The 22,378-nt window shown below is 48.6% G+C and overlaps 2 protein-coding genes across 5 annotated transcripts in view; one reads left to right on the top strand and one right to left on the bottom strand.

Moving 5' to 3' along the window:
• The window catches only part of FBXO15 (F-box protein 15), a 48,849-nt gene extending 39,545 nt beyond the window's left edge, over nt 1–9,304 (bottom strand). For 3 of the 4 annotated variants that reach the window (XM_049619597.1, XM_049619599.1, XM_049619600.1), the window contains exons 1-2: nt 9,114–9,304; nt 1,796–1,867 (exon numbers count right to left, since the gene is read on the bottom strand). In XM_049619597.1, coding sequence (XP_049475554.1) covers nt 1,796–1,867; nt 9,114–9,220 — 179 coding nt within the window. In that variant the 5' untranslated portion in view covers nt 9,221–9,304. The remainder of the gene's footprint in view (nt 1–1,795; nt 1,868–9,113) is intronic. The other variant, XM_049619598.1, reaches the window with a different exon arrangement.
• A 22-nt stretch (nt 9,305–9,326) lies between these two features.
• TIMM21 (translocase of inner mitochondrial membrane 21) lies at nt 9,327–19,070 on the top strand. The gene is made up of 7 exons (XM_049619601.1): nt 9,327–9,420; nt 9,957–10,448; nt 16,242–16,304; nt 16,400–16,497; nt 18,274–18,347; nt 18,433–18,538; nt 18,644–19,070. The coding sequence occupies exons 2-7, from the start codon at nt 10,151–10,153 to the stop codon at nt 18,737–18,739; spliced, it is 735 nt and encodes a 244-aa protein (XP_049475558.1). The 5' UTR covers nt 9,327–9,420; nt 9,957–10,150; the 3' UTR covers nt 18,740–19,070.
• The last annotated feature ends 3,308 nt before the right edge of the window (nt 19,071–22,378 follow it).

Raw genomic sequence — 22,378 nt, 5'->3', positions numbered from 1 at the left:
TACTGAGAATGGATTGGGGGGGGTGGTCCTCAGAGGCAAGAGGACAGGCATGAGACATAACTGGCCCATGTCACTAACCGGAGCTATCCCTACTCAGAAGCTTCAGAGACTCCCTGAGAGTTTAAGCAAGCAGTTTTGCTCGGGGGTTCATTAAATCCCTCCCCCCAAATGAAACCCCTTCTATTCAGAGTCAATAAATTAGACACTTTTAGAGAGAAGGCAAAGCTGCAGGAAAACACGTTCTGTGACCATCTGGGTTGCCCACTGCACAGTTTTCACATTTTGACTCAGTGATTTCACAAAAATTCATGGTTATCATTTTTTAAGTAATTATAATTCAAAGAATGTAGATTTGGGCTTAAAGAAAACATCTTAGAGAGGCACCCAGCAAATCTTATCCAGGAAAAATGATTTAACTGAACTAAAACCCTAGTCACTCTCCTACCCGGCAGACAAACTTAATGAAGGGGTGCTCTCCCCGTACCTGCCAGAAAGCAGAAAACCTCCACTTTACAGCTAGCACAGTTGGGATCAAAGCCATTCTCAATTATGGTTCATAAGGTTTCCTCAAAGCTGGTACAATCACTGTCCATGCCCATACTGGGTCACTTTCTGCTGGATTCTAATCATTTCACACTGCAGGGGCAGAGGTGCGGGGGGATGGGGAAGGAGACGAGGAAGGTGAGAGGAAAAGAAGCTCAAAGTGTCAGAGCGTAGCATCTGGTACTGAGAAGGTCCTCAAATATTTGATGGATGCGTGAACCGAATGAATATTTGTTCTGTTTCCGTATCAGATTATTGTATGACAGACTGTGTTCTTGGAGTACAGGCTTTAAAGCTTAAATTGCCGTCTGTAATTAACTATCCTTTTTGGTTTTCACTTCTTTTTTAAAACACACTAAAAGTATGTTCCCTGTTAGCTGAGTTGTAATATACTACTGAAAGCCCAAAACTTGGGGGGCACCTGGGTGGCTCAGTCCAGTGAGCGTCCAACTCTTGGTTTCCGCTCAGGTCATGACCTCCCAGTTCATGAGTTCAGGGCCTCGCATCAGGCTCCGAGCTGACAGTGCAGAGCCTGCTTGGGATTCTCTTTCTCTCGGGCCCTCCCCCATGCTCACTCTCTCACTCTCTCTAGCTCTCTCTCTCTCTGAAAATAAATAAACTTAAAAGCCCAAAATTTGCGATCACCTAACTTAGCTTTGAACGTGAATTTGGCAATATGCACACTATGCCAGTCCTACCTCCTCCGCTGTCAACATCTACAGTGACGCCCTCGGTCCCCCCGCAATGCTCAGCACAGAGTCGGTGGCCTATGTCAGTAGTACAAATCCACGGGCACCTCAGCAGCAATTTCAAACAATTAGCTCCAAACAGAGACTGCACGGATCTCCTTGCGGAAGTGAGCGGACAGAACCTTGCCAGCCTGGATTCCCAGAGCACTGAGGGCGAAGAACCCCAGAGCCCAGGCCCCTGGAGCTTTTAGAAGAACACGCTTTAATCCTCTTTCCCCCTTTCCAAGGGTCTTTACCGACTAGCAGTGAGTAATTCTGAAGAACATTTTTTAAAAAGGAACATTTCCTTGTCACTTGTTAGAAGTTCACTTCATAAAACCAGCCTAATGATGACAGTGGTGACAGGCTGATGACTCACAGCAAACGCTCCACGTTGTGCTTCCGTCCCCCGCAATTCTATTCTCAGCTCAGAACAGCCGCTTGGTACACATGCACCGAAACTGACTCTGACGGCCCCGCCCCGAGAGCCCGCCCCCGGGAAGCGGCCGCGAGCCGCGACTCACCTGTCCAGGGACACAGACCGCTCAGCCGTGGACTCGGCTCGGAGCCTTCCCCGCCCGGCGCACTGCCGCAGGCTAGCACGTGCGAGAGAGAGCATGGAAAAGTGAAATTCCAATGAGAGGCGAACAGCGCAGTCCTCTCTACAAAACTGTAAGGGATTCATAAACTTCGTACACAAACTCACTGTACAACTACACGGATGGAGAGAGGGCGGTGAAACATTCAGTGTCCTGGGTAAACCTGGAAACCGGACTTACTCCGATGTGTTTTAAACATAAGACTCGATACTTGCTCTTATAGGCTGCCAGCCTATCAAAGAGGGGCTGTAAGACTTATTGAATGTAATAAAAGGATAAAAATAAAACATATCAGTAGGCCAGTTTCAACCATACAATAGCACCAACAGGTTAAGAAATACTTTAGGTCTGTGAACCACAAGTACCCAGACATCTACAACTTGGCTGGTCTTGGAGGGACAATGACTGGCCGCAACCCTCGCTCTGGCGACCACGGCCACAGAAACACCAAATACTCATGCACATAATTTTTTCCACATTTTAAATATCCCACATCCAGTGAAATATATTTTAACTGGCCATCTTTCTGTCTTAGTGGTATGAAAAATAGTAAATAATATAATCAATAGCTTTTAAGACTCAATGAAATAAGGTATATTTCACACAGTTCTTTTCAGAAGTTACTAATGTAAATTTGTATTAAAGTCAGCCCTCCAGGGGCGCCTGGGTGGCTCAGTTGGTTGAGCGTCCGACTTCGGCTCAGGTCATGATCTCGTGGTTTGTGGGCTCGAGCCCCACGTCAGGCTCTGTGCTGACAGCTCAGAGCCTGGAGCCTGCTTCGGATTCTGTAACTCCCTCCCTCTCTCCCCCTCCCCAACTAGCACTCTGTCTCTGTACCTCAAAAAATAAAATTTAAAAAAAACATTAAAAAAAACCAGCCCTCAAAATGAGCACTACTCAACAGCAGCCTGGCAGGGATCTGAAACACCCAGAAAGGTATGGAGCCCACAGCCTTCAGCTTCCAGGCAGCAGCCCACAGACAGAGCTACTGGTGGATCTGCTATTTCTCTTGGAAAGGTCTGGAAGCTGCTTCTTTACCACACACACACACACACACACACACACACACAATTATTGGCCCACCTCCCACCCAGCATGTGACTCAAGTCTACAGTGTACGTTCCATATGCTCAGTTCACTAATGCCATTGCTCTCAGTACATACTTTGTTCACCAAGAGTTGAACACCCCCATTTTTCTACCAACTGGTTCCCTGGATACATGTGGATTAAAGATCAAAAAGGATATGGGCAACAACTGGGGGCAAAATGAGGGTCACCAGAACTTGGAAGGGAAGCCAATCATCTCTCTGGAAGTGGAAGAATGAAAGCCCCATGGAAGGACCCGAACAAAGGAGGGTTCTAGACCACAGGCACAGCCTGCTCCAGGAGGCACAGGGGGCGGATTGCCCACAGCTCACCCGCTCGGATGGAACCACCGTGGAGCTGGCGCGCCAACACCTGCACATCAAACTGCCCGATGACTCCCCGTACGTTTCCGAGCAGCCAAAGAATCCATCTGTCTTCCCTTTATAGGTTTTTCTCCTCAGAAACAGCATAACGGCTGGCACATGATAAGCCCTCAGCAAACACGAGCTAGCTTCCGCATGCCTGCACCTCAACCTAGGAGAGGTGGATGCTGTGAACCTTTTCAGATCCCGGACGGTGACAAATTCCCGGAGGTGAAAACATGCTGGCTACCCAGCCTCCCCACTCCAGCCTCCCCACTCCAGCTTCAGCAAAGCACATTCAATGTGTCTTCTGTCTTATCTGATGACTTCTAGCCCGTGAGTTCTTGGGAGCGCAACAAGTTAGGCAGACCAGTGGTATCCACTCTGTGCTCTGCACAAGAGGGAGAGAGAGGGACAGAAGAGGTCCTAATTTGGAAAACTCTGCAACACCCTCCCCCTTTAATCAGAGAATTCTGCCTGTGCAATACATTTTGGTACTTCTGTTGAAAGTACTATTTAAGCAAAGATCTCCACGACGGAAAAGCTTCACCTCCACTGACCCAGCTCTCACGTAGTAATAAGAGGTGAAACACGATCTCCTAATTGTATTAGTTTCCTAGGGCTGTCTTAACAAACTACCTCCAAATAGGTGTCTTAAAACAACAGACTTATTGTCTTAAAGTCCTAGAGGCCGAGAGTCCAAAATCAAGGTGTTGGGAGGGCCATGCTCCGTCCAAAGTCTCTAGGGAAGAACACTTCCTTGCTTCTTCCAGCTTCTGGTGGCTGCTGACAATCCTCAGTGTCCCTCCCTTAGCTTGTGGCAACTAAGATGACTAACTCTAACCTTTCTTCCGTCTTTACCCAGCCACCTCCCCAGTGTGTGTGTGTATCTCATAAGGACGTCAGTCACATTTGACTTAGGATTCACCCTAACCTACTATGTCCTCATCTAATTACATCTGTAAAGACCCTATTTCCAAATAAAATCAGATCCTGAGTTCTGGGCGGACATGAATTTGGAGGGCACCACTCAACATAATACACAATTTTTAAACATACACATTTCAAAATGATTTAAAAGCACTCCTTATTTTAAGTGGTTAACTTCTTGTGATTCTATACCAACCTGTATTACATACTCAAAGATCGAATATCTTTAGTGGACACAAGTTTCTAACACAACAGCTTTAAGTAAAAGGAATTTCTATTACCCCGCCATCAAATAGTACTATCTGCCTGGATTTACCAGCCAGTGACCCTCAGACCTCTGCCAGTATGAAAAGTCACACCAAGAAGTCTGAAGGCCTATTTACACACACTGTGTGAAGACTGAGAAATGCTTCTTTACCTTCAATGAATACTGCTGGGGCCACTCAAATACAAATTTGTTTAAAAGCATTAGTAAATTGATAACAGCTTTTTGCCATACATATGTCTTCAATCAAAAAATGTCAAAAAAATAAAATAAAATCTATTACCCTAGGTCCTTTCCAAGGGAACTGAAGAAAAGTAAATTAATACGCTGTATCGATCCATTTCAATCTAGCAAATTGGCAAGGACCAAATAAATGAGAACATCTCATTCACTGCTGGAAGCATAAATTGGCACAAACAGTATGAAAAGCCAAATCTGGTAGTGTTCATTAAGATCTTTAAAAGGCACATGTATTTTTTTAAGCCAGGAATTTCACTTGTATGAATACATCCCAAAGCAAGTAAATGAGCCCAAAAATGCTACTCAACAAAGCCCATCTCAGAGTTGTCTGCACTGAAATACTTCCAGAAACAGCACAGAGATTGGTTAAATAGCATGGCCTCCATACAGTTAACGATGTCCAGACAATTAAAATGGGCAGTTTCAACACAGGTGAAAGTGTCTGAGATAGAAATAGGCTCACAGTGCCTTCCAGACGTCTGCACGGCCTGTCCCCTCAGCCCCTTCCAGTATTCACACACACGTCACCATTTCCCTGAGAGCTCCTTTGGCCATGCTGTCTAAAATCCTAATCCAGGGGTGCCTGGGTGGCTCGGTTGGTTGAGTGTCTGGACTCTTGATTTCGGCTCAGGTCAGGATCCCAAGGTCATGGGATCGAGCCCCACATCCTGGAGCCTGCGAGTCTGCTTGAGATATTCTCGGTCTCCCTCTGCCCCTCTCTGCCCGTGTCTCTCCCCCACTGTGTCTCTCCCTCTCAAAAAAATAAAATAAAAAACTCCAATCCATACTACACACACACGTACCCCCTCCTGATTTTCTTCCCTCGGCACATAACACCACCCAGCACTACACATTTTACTTGTCCACTCTGCTCATTATCACTGGAATTGTAAGCTCCATATTGGCAGGTCTTTCGTATAAGTTTTGTTCACTACCGACGCTTCAGCTCCCACAACATGCCTGGTATACAGAAGGTATCTACCTGCTAAATTAACAACATATCAATTTAAAAAAAATCAGGTTATATCAAGATACACTACATAATCATATTTTTCATATTTCTCTCTTAAAAGTAAACACACACAAAGAAAAAAGGTCTGGAAGGAAAGACAAAATGGCATTAACCAGTAATAAGTATGACTCAAGGATTACAAGGTTTTGACGTGGTGGTTGATTTTTTCTTAAGTTTATTTATTCTGAGAGAAAGAGAGACCATGAGTGGGGTGGGGGGCAGACAGAGGAGAGAGAGAATCCCAAGCAGGCTCCTGGCTGTCAATGCAGAGCTGGACGTGGAGCTCAACGAAGGGCTCGATCCCATGACCCTAGGATCATGACCTGATCCAACATCATTAGTCAGAAGCTTAACAGACTGAACCACCCAGGTGCCTCTGGTGGTGGTGGTTTTTAAATGGGGGCTAGAGAATTGAAGGACTAGAACTCTGTGTATCAATATTTCTTAATGTATTGAATATGCAATAAATTATGGGATTTTTGTTTTTTTAATTTCAAAACTGAGAATCCCATAAGAAGGAGGTTTGGAATCACAGCACAACCTTTTAGGCAGGAGCAGTGGTTCTCACAGGCATTCATACCATTCTGGAGTACCAGCTGCCCTGAAATCTGGGGGGCACAGCCTACAGAAAGCTCACAAATGCTTTGAAGTCTCTTATTTGATCTCAAAAATTAATGCAAATGTTGCATTCCATTGGATAACTTATCTGTTGTCATCTAATTATACAAATGCATTATAGTACTTACCAGTTACATTACTTAACATTTTCCCCCAAAGCCACTGCACTCATTTTACATGTCAGAAGGATGCCCCATGCATCCCCTGCCCACTGGCACCTGTCTGAGAAGTACCGTCTGTCTGTTGCTGTTTTGCTTTTCCATAATTAAAAGAGATCTCAAGAGTCCCTATTTCACAAATCAGAAGACTACGGTTCTAACAAGGCAATCACAGTGACTCATTTAAGGTCCCAAGCTAGAGGCTCTCATCCCCTGGCTGTCCTTCCAGAGCTCATCCTTCCATATTACATTCTACATCTTATCAGTATGGCTTTTGGCATTACTGAAAGTACATCTCCATTTCTCCATAAAATAAACCAACTGCACATTTTTAAGGCTCGCACAATTAACAAATCTGTAAGTTCCATGCATGTCCTCAGGTAGACCTATAGGTCTACAAAATTAAGTGCACACTTAGCTGATATAATTAGTAAGATGACATTTAGTTTAAAAAGTTTTCAAGTAATACATTTGAAAATTTTACCCTCTAAAAAAAAAAAGGAAGAAAATTAACCTCTGAGCCTCACTGTGATATTTGATAAACCAAAACAAATTAGATCAAATAGAAATTAAGCCAACCTGATATGCTTTCTGCTACATTTCTTACAGTCTATGACATTTACAAATGTTCACATTTTGTGTTAAAAAGGGAACCACTGAGGGGCACTTGGGTGGCTCAGTCAATTAAGTGTCGGACTCTTGATTTCGGCTCAGGTCATGATCTTGTGGTTCATTAGATCGAGCCCTGCATCAGGCTCCACACTGACAGCACAGAGCCTGCTTGGGCTTCCCTCTTTCCCTCTCTGCCCCCAAAATAAATAAACATTAAAAAAAAAAAAACTCTTTAAAAGGGAACCACGGATTTCTTATAAAATCTAACTTTTCTGCAATGATACAATAAAAATAACCACCTACTTAGACCATCCACAATCATTCTGATTTTTTCTTTTCCATAAAGAATGTGTACCTGACCAAATCACAGGCTGACATGCAGGCTCCCATGCCAGGCACTCTAATTACATCATTTCACCAGGAAGTTCATTCAACTTACAAAGTAACAGAAGATTCATCACATAAAAATAATTCGGCTGCCCACCAGCAGAGCTCTATATATAAAGACTAATTTTTGTAATAGTGGCAAATTGATTTAAAGTTCAAGCTTCCTACTTAAACGTCAGTTTTCCTCTCCTGCATAACAGAAGTTTTGAAGGCACTGTCACCACTTTAATTGTCACCAGGCTTGTGGTACGCCTAGCATCGCAGCTATTCTCAAGAACCAACCATCACCATAATACTAAGATTCAGAGCACCACTTCAGAAACCAGGGTGAGTGGGTAATGGACCCTAGGAGGAAAATGGGACATAGTCTCGGAGATTTAGGGAAACAAAAAAGTAACGCAACTTGCTGAAGTGTGAAGGAAAAGAATCATTTTTTATGCTTAAACATAGACATCTGGTTTATTAGAAGCATAACATGGATGAATTTTTATATTTTACAAATCATGAAGACTTGCAAGCAAAAAGAATTCTCAAGAATGCAAATTGTTCTTTGTATTGTCCCTCCACCTGGCAAACTAACTGGGATGATGGGCACAAAGCTAGGAAGGAACCACTCACCATAAAATACAAAGGATCTAATAAGGTACCCTGATAGCATGTTGGTACCTCTGACATCCTGGAGCATTCACTGTGAAGTGAAGCATTGCCCTTGGAATTAAGCTAAAGCTCCTAATGCAAGGTAGCTCCACCCCCTGCTTCCTGCCCCCTCTCCTGCCATCTGTCGTGGTGGAAGAAGACCACCCTTCAGATCCAGGGTACCCAGGAGGCATGGAGGAGAGACAGGTCCCTAGACACTGGAACAAGAATAGCACAAGCCCAGCACTTAGGGAAAACGGGATTAGGAGCTGAGCACCAAGGGGTGGCTATCTATAGGCATCCCTTCAGGGTTTGCTTAGAAACGCAGATCTGGCCTTGAAGTCTGCAGTGCAGAAACTTCTGCCCCAGGAAAAGATGCGTCTGGACCAACCCGCCCGCCAGAACTATCTGCTCAGGGGTTGTGCCCTCCACTCACGAATTGGGGACGGGACAGAAAATGGGTAGCGTTTTGCTCAGTAGACTCTGCCTCTCTAACTTACAAATTCCTAAAAAGGTGATTTCCGGCCACGGAAGATGCGAGCGACTTTGGGGGAGCGTTCTGGAAGGCTGCGGTCTAGGCGGCCCGCAGGTGCAGAGGGAACGCTGCCCTCTCGGCGGCTTGCAGGTGCGGACCAGCGAAGTGCACCTGCCCTCCCAGGCGGAACGCATCCGCGCCAAGCGCCGCTCAAGGGTTCCCTGTTCCTCACACTGCCTAGAATTCAGTAAAGGAGGAATAACGTCTCCGGGGGAAACTGGTCTACTTGTATCAGGACTTAGGGTAACCCCCCGTTTCCAAGTTGAAGAGATTTCCTCCCGCGGTTTTTCAGACCTTTCCCGCACTAAAAAGAGCCGCGCGACGCGCCGCAGCCGAACGAATGAAAACAGGGGGGTAGGGTGGCAGAGCAGTGACCCGACCCACGGCCCCGCGAGAGTCACCTGAACCCGGCGGGCCCGGCGGCCGCGCCGACGCCGCCAGGCGGCAAACGCAGCGCCTGGAGGCCGCGCCAGTGCTGTTGCAGTAGCCGGCCGCGTCCCGTCGCCATGGAGACTCCACAGACACGCCAGAGGCGGAGTGGCAGCTGGAGGGAGGAACGCACCGCCCCGCGCCACGCCCACTCGACGCCGGCACGCTCTCCGCCGCGCGTGCGCAGGGACGGTTGGCGGTACGGGCTTTACGCCGGATCCCGGAGCCGTTCTAGAAATTTCTGGGGCCCTGCTTCTTCCCACACCCGATGGCCTGATGGTGAGGACGCTGCGCGGCAAGCGGCCTTTGAGTTTCGGGCACTGGCGTTGGGCACTGCGGCGGCCGGGTCCCTCCCCACCTGCTGGGTCTGGGGAAATTTATGCTTCCTGTTTGGTTTCCTTGGTTAGAAACTCAAACGCAAAGGCTAAGGAACGGCAAGGCCACGGTCAGACTGAGAATTTATCAGTTTACACGGTTCTCTCTAGAGAGTTGCAACAACACCCAGTTTGTAATCGCTAATTTCTTTCTTGGCACTTGTACGAACCGCCCCGCCCACCCCTACCGTCCCAAATAGGAGCAGCGCATGCGCAGGGAACTCTGGGAGGTGGCGAAAAGGCCGGCACTGGCTCTGGCCGCCTTGCACTGTGGGAGTTGTAGTCCTGGCGCCTTTCCCCCTTGCGGTAACTCGGTGAGGAGTGAGCTCTTCGGACTACTATTCCCAGGACTCCCCGAGGTTTCCCAGCTTACTTTGCAAAGGCATGGCGGGTAGAGTGTGGCTGTCAGTATGGAAGGTAATTAAAGTGTTTTAATTCCAGCAAAAAGAGCACCGACGAGAAGAGGAGGTGGACGCAACTTCTTTTGGGAGCTAACGTTTTTGCCGAACACGCCATGCAGAATTAGCGGTGTGAATGTGTAGACCTGAGTACACTCCGGCGGGGTGTGTATTGTGCGGTGAAACTTTGCTGTTCGTAGTTGTCACCTTTCCAAAGCGGAGCGGTTTTCTGTGAACATGATTTGTACCTTTTTACGAGCTGTACAGTGTGCGGAGAAGCTGCGCAGGTCCTCCGGGAAGCGGCTGTTTCTGCCACACTTAGTGCTTAACAAAGCTTGCTTGAAGACTGCGCCCACTTTGAGCTGGGGTCTGCGAGAGCCAAAGAAAACGGTGCGCCCTAAATGTGCCCCTGACGTCACCCAGAAAACCATCTGGACGCAGGGGCAGAGCCCCCCGAGCGCAAAAGAGGACAGCAGCAAGCAGGTGTCTGTGCACAGAGAGACCGGGGAGACCATCATCTCAACGTCACAGAAAGGTAACAGCAATGGTCGGTCTTTCAACTCACGAGCCGAGAGCCAGCAGTGTCTTTTTGCGCGAATTCGGTGCCAAAGCTAGAAGAACAGTTCGCACGAATTAAAGGCTAGAGCCTTCAACACAGTTGAGAATTTGAGAATATAGGTCTACAATTTTCTTCACAGACTTGAACTCAGATTTGCAAGTTGGTTTTGACATAACTTTGTTGAATTATGGCTAAAAATTTTCAGCTTTTATTAGTTTTAGTGTGGAGCTGTAAAACTTAACCATTGTTGGGTGTAAGTAAGTAGATTTCACAGATGTCGTTTCATCTCACTTGAGTGTCCTATTCGCTCCTTCAGACAAACATTAGCTCTTCATGTATGAGGCGCACTTCCTCAATTTCCACGACTGGAAGTTAAAACCGAAGTTTCCTCATCTTAATTGTGTGATACCCAGGTCCGTGCTCTTTAGAAAAGCCATTCACAAGTATTTCCTGAGCTTCCGTTTTCCATGCTTAACACTTGAGTGGATGCTCACGGGTGTGCCAGGAACTCCTCTACACAAATAGGTCAGCACTTAATGAGGAAGAGAATGGATAAAAACAGTGAAAACAGTAATTGTGCCACAAAGAGAGTACCTGGGAGGATATGATACAGAGTAATTGGGTAGAAAAAATAAAGGAGCTACTACTGAGTCATAATCCTAGGGCTTAGCTCACGTAGGTCAACTCAACACTGCCCTTGAATGCCTGCTGTGCCCAGATACTGAGTTAGACTCTTTCTGCTACAGAGTTAAACATGTTCAAAACATCATTTACCAGCAGGTGACATGGGAAGTAATAGGACGTATTTAATAGGAAAGGCGAAATGTAATCCTGCCAGGGAAAGTCAGAGAAGTTTTCACAGATGAGGTAATGAATTTAATTTTTATTTCTTCATTTTACAAGTAATTTGTAGAAAAAATAGGAACCAAAGAGGAAGTAGGAAGGCTGATCGATCGATGTCCTTCAGACGCCCATGATCATACCATGCAAACATGACTACTGTTAATATGTCATTTCGATGCATATACTTTTTAACAACATTAACAGAAAAACTTAACTGAATCCTACCCGTTGTTTTGCAGTCTGCTGAATATGTAAAACAGGTAATCATTCCTTCATAATAGCCTGAACAGGGTTGTGAGGGGTGATTAAAAGTTGAGCATGAAGGAACAGCCCGCATGCAGAGGACAAAGGCATAGAACTGTTCCAGCAGCATGTGTCAGGTCGTCTGGCTCCAGCGACAGTACTGCTTACACTGCAGTTGGGTCCTGCTGCAGAGTCCGGTCCTGATCTGGACCCCGTTCAAAGGTGACAGTCTTCCTGATGACTCAGTGAATGAGTGGGAGCAGCATTCCCAAACGCAGAATGTGCTGCATGTAGAGTCCAAAGGGACCTGTCACACGTTGTGGTAGGACATACGGGATGCAGTGGTTTATTTGGGATGGGGGGTCTCAACATGCCCCACAGAGTGACCCCTAAGACTTTTGTTTGTGTGGTTGGTGAGCCCTGGATCTATTTTTAAAGCTAATCCCCCCACACACACATAGTACATGTGTTTTCAAGCTTCGCAACACATGTCCCCGTATTACTTTTGTCTCTAATAGAATGGCATAGACAGAATGGATAAATATGTTATGCAGAATGTCCAAACAGCATTGTCCAAATGAAACTTTATGCAGTGATGGAAATATTCCAGATGTATGCTGTCTCAGTATGGTGGCCAGCAGCCACACGTGGCTATTCAGCACTTAAAATGTCGTTAGTGTGATTGAAGAACTGAATGTTTATTTAATTTTAAGTTAACTTGATTTTAAAATTAAACTCAAATAGCCATGTGTGGTGTGTAGTTACTGTACAGGACAGCCAAAATCCAGAAGGTCCAGATCCCTTAAAACTACACTATAACAGAGTAAGAGACCTAACAAATCCTAGGCAAGACCGTACATATACATGTTATTACCTGTTTCGTGTTATTGCAGACGGCTACCGCTGCTTCCTCTCAGTAGAGTTGGAAACGAAGGCCTTCTCCAGATCAGTGGCCAAAGCCACGAGTCTGTTAACGTGCTCCTGTAAGGTTACCATATCTGGCATTGCATCTGTATTGGGACGACTACGTGGTTGAATTTCTAGTGGGTCACTGTCCTACTCCAGGTTCTGCCTGATTTTTATAAGGGGCAGACTGGTAAGTTACATGGGAATATGTTGGTGACCACCGCCTTTGTATCTTTGGGTCTTCTTAAGGTAGCACTATGGCTGACGCTCCCCCATGGATGGAATACTGTTTTGGATTTACTGTCTCCGTCTGGGGAGGGGCAGGGGGAGTGCAGTTTCAGAGGCTCCCATTCAGGTTTTCCCATTATGGTAGCTTTCAACCCACCCCCAGAGGAACCAAAGTAGGAATCGTTGTTGTCAGTTACGAGTATATCCGTTCAGTTTACACACTGGAAATAAATGATAACCAAATAAATCTGTGGACCCAGCTCTGAGCCTATTACAAGTCACACTCCATATTACATGGCCACTATGTAAACCTAAAAGAGGCGCCATGTGACTTTGGGTCCAGGGGTGTCACTGTCATCTCAGACTCTGTCCAACAGACCCTGAAATGTTTGGGTGTTCCCCTTCTTCCAGTGTATGCTCACCAAGTTGACGACTGTAGGGCTCTTTGGTGAAGGCCCAGGGAATCCTATGTATGTGGTCAGGTCCCTCCTAGTGGGAGTCTGGGTAAGTTTCAGGTGCTCAGGTCCAGAAACTGAGCCAGTCCTCATGACTTTGCGTTGGGGCATCTGCCTTCAGCTTCCTGGTCACCCATAATTAATTCCTTAGGATTGTGCAGATTGATGTCCTTGTCAGCTGCCCGTCAGTCTTGCCCTTGGGAACACCACGTTGCAGTGGCATCACCAGGTCGGACACCCCTGGCTGCCACCCCACCCTTGCCATTCATTGTGGTGGTGGCACCCACCTGGCTTCTGATGGTTCAAGTGTCACGGTCAACCATCAGGATACCTGTCCCCAGGTCCTCTGACAGGACAGTCGGCTGGTGGGTTTCAGCCTTTATTATACCCATCCTAGCATGCCCGTTCTCTGAGCCTTTTCATCCTTTCCTCCACAATTTGCCATTTCACCTCACTTAGCGTGGACTATCCTCTCTCCATGTTTTCAAGAGCGTAGAACCTAACTGCATCAGCTTCCGGGGTGCTTGCCAAACTTCAGTTTGTGACCACAGGAGAGTGTTCCCGTGTTGATCAACTCTCACTAGTCTGTTCTGTGTCCCTTCATACTGGCCTCAGGACCCCGTCACCTGTGTGCTCTCTTAGCACCTGCCGGTGGGGCCTCCAGCTCCCTCTGGTCGTGGTCCATTCCTCCTTCCTCCCAGTTATGCTGTAACCTGGCCAGAGCACATGTCTTGCTAAATGGAAGCCCCCACCTACTTTTAAAGGAGGAGAAAGAGCTGATGCTTCAAGGCCAAAAGGTTCAGGAGATCCTGAGGACTCAGGATTTTTAAGTGCATCGGCCTAGATGTCCCCACACCAAGCCTCAGCTCCCCTTTCCTCCCACATCAGGACCCGGGACTCGGCATGAAGACCTGTTGGGGTTGAGAATCCAACCTCTCTGCTTCCCTTTATGCCCTGGGCCTTGCAGCTTCTCTGCCCTCTGGGTACAACAGAGGGGCATCGTTTTGCTCCCCAGGAGGACTCTGCCTTTTTGGCACTTCATCTTCATTGGTAATTATTCTCATCTTCTCTCTTCATCCAGTGCATTGGTGGTCCCCCGACCACAGCCATCCAGTCCAAGTTCATAAGATTGTTTGTTCCCAAAACGTGGGGGCAGCTGCAAGCACACCAGCAGCACATGCGGTCCTGTCGGCTGTGCTCTGCCACCAGGGACGGAGGCCTGGATGTGGCCAGCGGCCACTGGTCCAGCTCCAAAGTCCCAATTCAGAGCTACTTTCTGGGACCGCTCCTGGTAGCAGGTGCTGTAGGTGGGATTTGCATACAGGAGGCTTGTTGGGAGTGCTCCAAGAACACATCTGTGAAGGTATGAGAAGCAGGATGACCCAGAGGGACAAGTTGGGTCACACATTTGCCTATTCCCCAGGGAGCCCTGGGACTGGACTGGCACATCACAGTCCTTCCCTCCTCAGGCAATGGGGGCTGCAGCTTTTACTTCAGCACCAGCCAAGCATCGGTGTGAGAACAGCCTTGACCCTGGTGAGAGGGCGCCCTCCAGATGAAGGAATTGCCTAGTGGGGAGCTCGGGTGGGGGAATCCGGAGCCTCAGTCCTGAGGGGAGGATCAGGGTGGCTCACCACAGCACCCACTACAGGAGGGGTAGAGAATCGCAGGAAGGTGGGCAAGGAGCAGCTTGTGTTGAAGACGACTGTGAAATGATGCTGAAACAGACTTGGAAAATGTGTAGACTGTGGATAATAGCTTTGCACACGGTAGACCCACAACAGATGTTTGTGGCTGCATCAATAGAGAAGATGGCCTTCCAGGTGCCCTGAGCAAGACTGGTGTAAGTGTTGGATGGGCAGTCAGGATTCAGGTGTTGGGGCCAGAGGCCTGATCTGGGAACAGGGACTAATACGACAACTTACAGCATAGCCATTAGTATGTCCTCAACTTGGGGCTGGCACACACCTGGCAGTTAATATTTGTTAAGTATCTTTTGTGACCTTAATAAAATGAGAAGTTCTCACTGTCAGCCTCTCTACGCCCGAGGACATGGACTGTGGGCTGACAGCGATTGTGGGGATCAAGCCATGACTTAGGTTTGGGCCGATGCAGTCTTTTTATTTTTTGAATCCCCTCTTTGTGGTTAGGAACCTGTACTGGAGGAGTTGAGGATTACTCTTTGCTAGAGTGCTCTTAAATAAGTTTCATTTTGTGGAAGTAATAGAAGCTCAGTGTACAGAAGAACGTGGAGAAAACAATAGCAACAACCACTGTTAACATTTTGTTTTTCTGAAAAGTCTGTAAATTTATATTCCAGAAATCTGTGTTCTTACTGCGGCCAGTAAATTAACCTATAGATAGAACATCGGGCCGTGAGTCACGTTTTCAGCACCAGTGAAGAAGGTGCATTTGTGACTGTGATGGTAAAACAGCTCAAACGTGTAGATCCTTCCATCAGCGCATGCAAATACGTGCACGTGTGTGCCGCGTCCCATGGGGACACCTTGGATTCGTTTCGCTCTCGGAGCTTCCGTTTAGTCCACACACTCATCTTTATCAGCGTTGAAAACACAAAGTGCAGTATCTGTGCAGATTCCCCATTTTCTAAGTCCTTTGATTCACAAATCTGTGTGGCCGGGCCAGTTCCTGTTGCAAATCCCGTCCTGTGTTTAACGTGCGCGGCCAGGGGAGGAGGTGGCCCGCCCACTGGGCGGGAACGTGGCCGTGAAGAGCCAAGACCAAGTTTGAGCCCTTGGACCGCGGCCCACAAAGCGGACACTTGCCTTGGTCTGCGAACAGCGCAACGTGTCCAGGGCTGCCTAACCTGTTCCAGCCGAGGGCCTGGATCACTTGGGAAAGTGTTTTCATCCCGGAAAGTAAGGAGGTATTAAATTTTATAATGCAACAAATGCAATAAAAGTACGGATTCCTGGACCCAGAATTCTGCCGAGGTTCTTTTGAAAACTTTGCTCAGGTGGTTCGGCTTCCCAGAACACAGGCAGGGGTCCCGCGTGTCGGCTCATCCCCCGAAAGCGCTGGAGCAGGAGCTCGCAGGGCGCATGCGTAACTGGGCGGTGCTTTCTCGTTACAGTGAAGGAAGCTGGGAGAGATTTTACCTACCTGGTGGTGGTTCTTATTGGAATCGGCATCACAGGTCAGACACAGCAAGTAGAACACTCCCAAAATCGTTATGACTCCTCCTTCGTCTTGCTCTTGCTTTGCCTGATCTCCTTTCTCTACAATTTTCAGGTGGCCTGTTTTACACAATTTTCAGAGAACTGTTTTCTTCGTCCAGTCCAAATAAGATCTATGGGAAAGCCTTAGAAAAATGCAGATCGCATCCAGAGGTGAGTCCTCGGGATGGAGTTACACATGCCGTGAGGATCCTGAGAAAACGTCGGTCGGTGGAAGCGGGCGGAACCCACTTTGGTTCTGAGGCTAGTGGTGGTTGTGTGATAACAAAGGCATAATGGTTGGATTGTGATTGTTTTTAGCTCTCTGTTCCATACTGGACATGCTTCAAGACCCCCGACGCCCAAAGGCCTGTAGGGGAATTTCATCCTAATTATGCAAGAGAGGCACTTCTCTAGTTGCTGTAGACATTAAGTGCTTAGACCTTTAAACTCATGTGACGTTTCTAGTCTTTTAAAAAGCCTGATTCACGACCTCCTGATCCTAAGAATTATTGACCCTTGGGCACATTAGACACCAGGCACTAGGCTCAGCGCATCTTTCTTGGATCTCACAAAAACCATGTGTGTTAGATAGTATTCTGCTGTTTGCAGAAGGGGAGACCCACACTTCGGAGATCAGGTAGCCCCACTGAGATCGCTGAGCGGGAAGTGGGCTGGTCAGGACCTGAGCCCAAGTTTATCTGACTCCAAAGCCTGTGCACTTAAGCACAGCCTGTAAAGCGTTCCTGGAGACGGCCGACATGTGGAAAAGTTGCCTCGATTCTGTTACGGGTCCTGTCCAGAAAGAGGGCTTTCTGTGATGTGATGCTTTCCAGTCACAGATAGAAAGCCTGTGAAGTGCCCGATTTCCTACCCCCCTGGACGGAAACTTCAGCATTGAAAAATACTGCTCGCTGAAATCTTAGTCCTCGTCCTGGGAAGGAAGATGGCAGATGGCACCATAACCACCGGGGCGGTTTTGTGCACAGACCCGGGAGTGATACCCGAGAGAGACCACGCACTACCCAGGGAGGGGACACATGTGAAGCCACCCTGACCGGTTTCCCTGGGGCCCCCACTCCGCTCGCTCCACCGGTTTTCCAGTCCTGTCAGGGAGAAGACCTCAGGCTAACGGTCTCCGGCATCTTTCTCTTAAATCTGTGGATTTCTTGTAGTTGGACTCTGGGCCTGTGAGAACGGTGGAGGAGGAGGCAGGGAGACCCAGCGCTGAGTAAGTGGAAAAGCAGCAGGGAGTACAGAAGGTTCCAGTTCTAGTTCTTTTTCTGGAAAGGCTCCAAAGTATTTGCACCTTAAATTCAGGAAAAACTACGTTTCCATGTGACTGTGAGTTTTCCCTTCGGAATCACTTTCATGCCTCTGGGTCTGGTTTGTTGTAAACAGATCGTTGTTAGGGTTTCCCCTGCTCTCCTCAAGTGAGGAGGCAGCTACCATTTCATAAACACCAGAATCCTTTGGATTTTTCTCAGAACAGCTGTTCACGTAGGCCTTTGTCAAAAGCAAAGTGGTGAAGCGAACGTCCACGTAGCTGCCGAAACCTGTACTTGTTTTCTTTCACTGTGTTTAGTGACTCAAGAAATGTTTTGTTCTTGTAGCTTTTAGTATTAGACCCCGTTAGATAAATTTCACTAAAAACGTCCAACCATTTGAACACTTCGTGGTGTTTGGATTTTCTGCAGGAAGAAAGAACAATGTGGCTTCGGCCTCCACTGCTCTGCAACTACAGGTCACACGGTGAAGTCCCGTTTCCCTCTCTTTGTGGGAGGGTTTTGCGTAATCTCATTTTTTCCCGTGTTCTCGTTGGAGTTATCATTTTGAAAGGGTCGCAGGTTTAATGATTTTTTTTTTCGCAAAACTGACTTGATTTGTCAAAAACTGTTTCCCTGTGAAGCTTACAAGAAGGCACCCTTACAGAGCCGGTGTGTCCCACAGGTGATCAGTGTCTTTGGTGAGCCGGTGAAGGGCTACGGGGAGGCAACCCGCCGCGGGCGAAGGCAGCACGTCAGGTACCGCCGGTCGCCCGTATGGGCAGAGCTCGGGTGAGTTCCAGATGCAGGCCATTCAGGCCGCGCTCTTTCATTTTCCCGGCAGTTTCATTGAGTACGTCAAGGATGGGCTGAAACACATGCGTGTGAAGTTCTACATCCAGGGCTCCGAGCCTGGGAAGCAAGGAACAGTGCATCTCGAAGTGAAAGAGGTGTGGGGACCACGGCGGGGACTGTGTGGGGACTCAGGGCTCGGATGCAGCAGGACGTAGGCGCCGGGGAGAGAAGTAACACCTGGAAATATGTTTGTTTTTCAGAACCCAGAAAGTGGCGAATATGAATTTCGATACATATTTGTTGAACTCGAGTCCTTCCCTGGAAGAACTATTGTCATCGAAGACAATCGATCCTGAGGGCATCGCGGGACTCAGGCACGCGCGGCTTCCGGGGGGGGGGGCGATGTGGAACCCCGCACACCCGCAGGCTGGTCTCCCCACTCTCCTCCCGAGTCTGCAGAGTAAGACAGGAAAGAACACACGGCTCATAAAAGTGAGTGTAAGGGTAGTAATTGCATTTAGACACACTGAAGTGGCGATTTTCCTGTAGACGGCAAATCATGAAATGGAATGTATTTTACATTCTCTCTGAATCGATCGTGGACAGTGTTTCTGCTCTAGTGAACATCATCTTTCACGATAAGAGATTTTTGTTATTAAACGCTTTATACCATGTAAATGAGGAAAACGAGTTCAGTATTTTATGCTTTTATGTTGTGTAACTATATAAAATCTGTGAAAAGTAACAAAAAGATGTCAGAAGTAGCTTCCTTCCATATACTTTGGAATCTTGAACACGTGAAAGCATTTGAGGACTGAAGGCAGTTCAGCTCACAGATGCACGAGGTACCCTCTCCAGGATTGCTGTGGAAAGGCTGCACACGCGGCATGGCTTGTAGTAACCTAGTATATGCTGTGCTTCCTCAGCGAGCTGGAACACGGTGTATGCAGTGGGAGGAGCCCACGCCCGCAGACCTGGGGGACTGGCCCTCACCAGGTGCGTGGGCCTGTACAGATGGCACAGCCACGTCAGATCCCACCGTCCTGGCTGGTAGGACGACCGAAGGAGAGGCAGGTGCAGGCACCCGACCACAGATGGCATCATGGAGTGTCCCCACGCCCTTCAGAACATGCACACCTCTTAAATGCCTGAGGAGCGTGGAGACCAATGAGCAAGCGTGTGTGGAATGCCTTTCTGGGTGATGACGGTTCTGTTTTTTCTGCAGTATATATACGGGCGATCTGGAGACCTACTTAGGGGGTAGGAGGGCAGGACTTTGCCAGCAAGTGGGTGAAGAGGGCGTTGTCCAGAGTAGCCCTCCGGTCTGCCTGGAGTGAGCACGGGAAGAATTCGGGGAGGGGGTGCACGATAGGAAGTTCCACATCGAGCTTGATGAGCACCTGAGGCAGCCAGGTGGCAGGTCTGGAAGCAATGGAACATTTAGGTCTGATGCTCAGGACACTGTCCCACCTACAGAAGGAACTCGAAAGCCCCGAGGGAGGAAGCAGCTGAGGCCGATGGGGTGAGGGGGCTGTGTAGGGGGGCATGCGGGGGCAAGGGGAGGGCGCACCACCCCACACCCCTGGTTCCCTAGAATTCTTGACAGACACTGCCGAAAGGATTTCTGTTTCTGCTTGGAATTTTGAACTTGTTTCATCCTATTTTTCTTGCACTGTTAAAGATGAAAGAAATCTGGGGACCTAGAAAAGGAAGCCAGCGAGGAAACTGTGAAGTGCAGGGAAGAAAAGGGACAAGGATAGAGCAAGGTCCCTGGGGCTGGATTCAGAGCAGAAAAGGAGGGAGGCAGGACGGCAGCCCAGGCAGGGAAGTGTGTGTGGGGGGGAAATGTCGGAGTGTCCCCAGCTGGTCAGCCCAAGTCTGCCAGCAGTTGTCAAAATGCTCAGAGTGGGGTAGGGGGTGAAGGTCTGGAATAGCACCCGGAGGACAGGAGAGGGGACTGGGCAGGGGGTGGTGGCCAAGGTGAGACCAGACCCAGAAAGTGTGTAAGATGGTCCCCTGCACACACGTGCGATCCGCCAGCTTGGGAACGGACAAGGCCGAGAGCTGGATGCACTAGTATGAGGCCGCTGGGCCACCCGACGAGTGTGAGCCTCACAGGCCATCAGGGAAGCCTTGTCCGCCCAGATGGCAGTTCTCACCGGAAAGCCGCAGTGAGTGACTTCGTGTGGCTTCCGTGCAGCCACGGACCCAGATGGACCACACATGTGGAAGCCGGTCCTCCACCAGGAAGGATCCGTGTTCATCCAACAGCTCTGGGGCGCCTGGTACCCAGGTGGGAAGACGGAGTGGGATCTCTGCCTCACACCACACAGGCATCCGATTGGGTAGGTTAACACCTTGCAACTTAGATGGTCCTTGTGACATTTTTGGACAGGATTTCGCAAGACACAGAATTAGAAACCATGATGGAAAAGGGTGATTTTAAGATGAAGAACTTAGAAAAAAAGCCACTAATGAGAAAACGTTCTGGCACACATAGCAAAGAAAGCATTACTTTCCAGAACATACTAAGATCTGCCAGCCAGCCAGCGAGCAAGCGAAAGGCAGCAAGCGAGTGCCAAAGCGGGCAGAAGCCCAGGAAGGTTCTCAGCACACAGGAGAACACATCAAGCTAATGAAATTCTGAGAATATTCCGGCCTCGCTGAAGAACGTGCAGTGTGGATTACTGGTTTCCATCTGCCAGATCGGTGAAAGAAGGTGAATGGAGCCAGGGAGCTCTTCTCCGCCGCTGGGACAGCATCCAACAGCACTTGCTGGGCAGCCTGTGGGCCTTTGGAGGCAATTAGGCCGTGAGGGTGGGTCCCCAGGAATAGGATTAGACCCCTCTTATAAGAGACCCCAGACAGCTTCCTAGACCCGTCCACCGTCCACCACGTGAGGACAGAGAGAAGTCTGCCCCTCCCTGGGCCCCACAGGCCCCCTGGTCCCGCACCTCCAGCCTGCAGGAAGGTGAGCAGTAAACCTGTCTGTCTGTGGCCTTTTGTTAGAGCAGCCCGGACGGACTGACAACTCGGCACCGTGTGAGCACAGGTCGCAGTGCCGTCCGAAGCGGAGACGATGAGGAAAAGGAACCAATGCCAGCCACATACATCAGCACGCTGAAATCTCACAAATACTTTGTGCAAAGAAGGTGAGTTGCAAGGTAACACATGCTTGTGACACCATGTTTAGGAAGCCCAGAAACACACAAAAGTGAATAAAATACTGCTTGGAGATGCGTACCTCTGCGACAGACTCCGTGAAGGAGTGCAGGGGAAGACCAGCCCACTTCTGGGGAAATGGTACCTTGGGCAGGAGGGGAGCTACGTGGGCTTGGTCGCGGACACGATCTCAGGCCGGGGACGGGGACAGGGCTGGCCGCCTGCCACCACACGTGGGCAAATTTATGCGGAAGTCAGCGAAGCTTAATTAAGTGCAGGGTCCCTCACTGCCACAGACCCCAAAGCCCAGTGCTGCACTGGGTATTATCCCCTTTCTTACAGAAAACTCCGAAAACTGCCAAGGACTTGGGGCCCTCAGGGTTCAGACTCACCCCTATCTGAAATGATGTGTCCGGCGTTTCAGGATGGAAACGTGAGAGCACTTCCCCCACCAGGCTCGTGTTCCAGGCCGAAGTGGGTCCTTCAGCCTTGTCTCAGATTTGACTTCCCCTGTTACACCGAATGCTGGGGTCTCTCCAGACTCCCTGTGCTAACGGATACACCCAAGCCCGTAATACCTTTGTATTTGTTTCCTTCACTTATTTTCTCCGTATCCTAAGCTGTATCTGATTTTACAATTTTGGCTACACATCTGTTTTTCCTCCTTAGTGTTTAATCCATCCCTACCCCCTGCCCATGGTAGGTGCTCCGAGGGGCTGTCAGCATCCTCTCCTAAGTCACTGTCTCTGCCCATCTCCCCTCCTCGCTGCTCAAGCAGTGAGGCTTTCTAAAACCGGATCTGATTGCACTCTGGCCCTGCCCACACCCTTCAG

Source organism: Panthera uncia (assembly GCF_023721935.1).
Source record: "Panthera uncia isolate 11264 chromosome D3 unlocalized genomic scaffold, Puncia_PCG_1.0 HiC_scaffold_8, whole genome shotgun sequence".
Lineage (NCBI taxonomy): Eukaryota > Metazoa > Chordata > Mammalia > Carnivora > Felidae > Panthera > Panthera uncia.
The sequence above is the reverse complement of the archived record's forward strand: the minus strand, read 5'-3'. Positions and strand labels throughout refer to the sequence as shown.

Coding starts and splice junctions, on each gene's coding strand:
- TIMM21 (XM_049619601.1), top strand. CDS start 10,151: ATGATTTGTACCTTTTTACGAGCTGTACAGTGTGCGGAGAAGCTGCGC. Junction 18,348..18,432: donor GGGCGAAGGCAGCACGTCAG/GTACCGCCGGTC, acceptor TTTTCCCGGCAG/TTTCATTGAGTACGTCAAGG. Junction 18,539..18,643: donor TGCATCTCGAAGTGAAAGAG/GTGTGGGGACCA, acceptor TTTGTTTTTCAG/AACCCAGAAAGTGGCGAATA.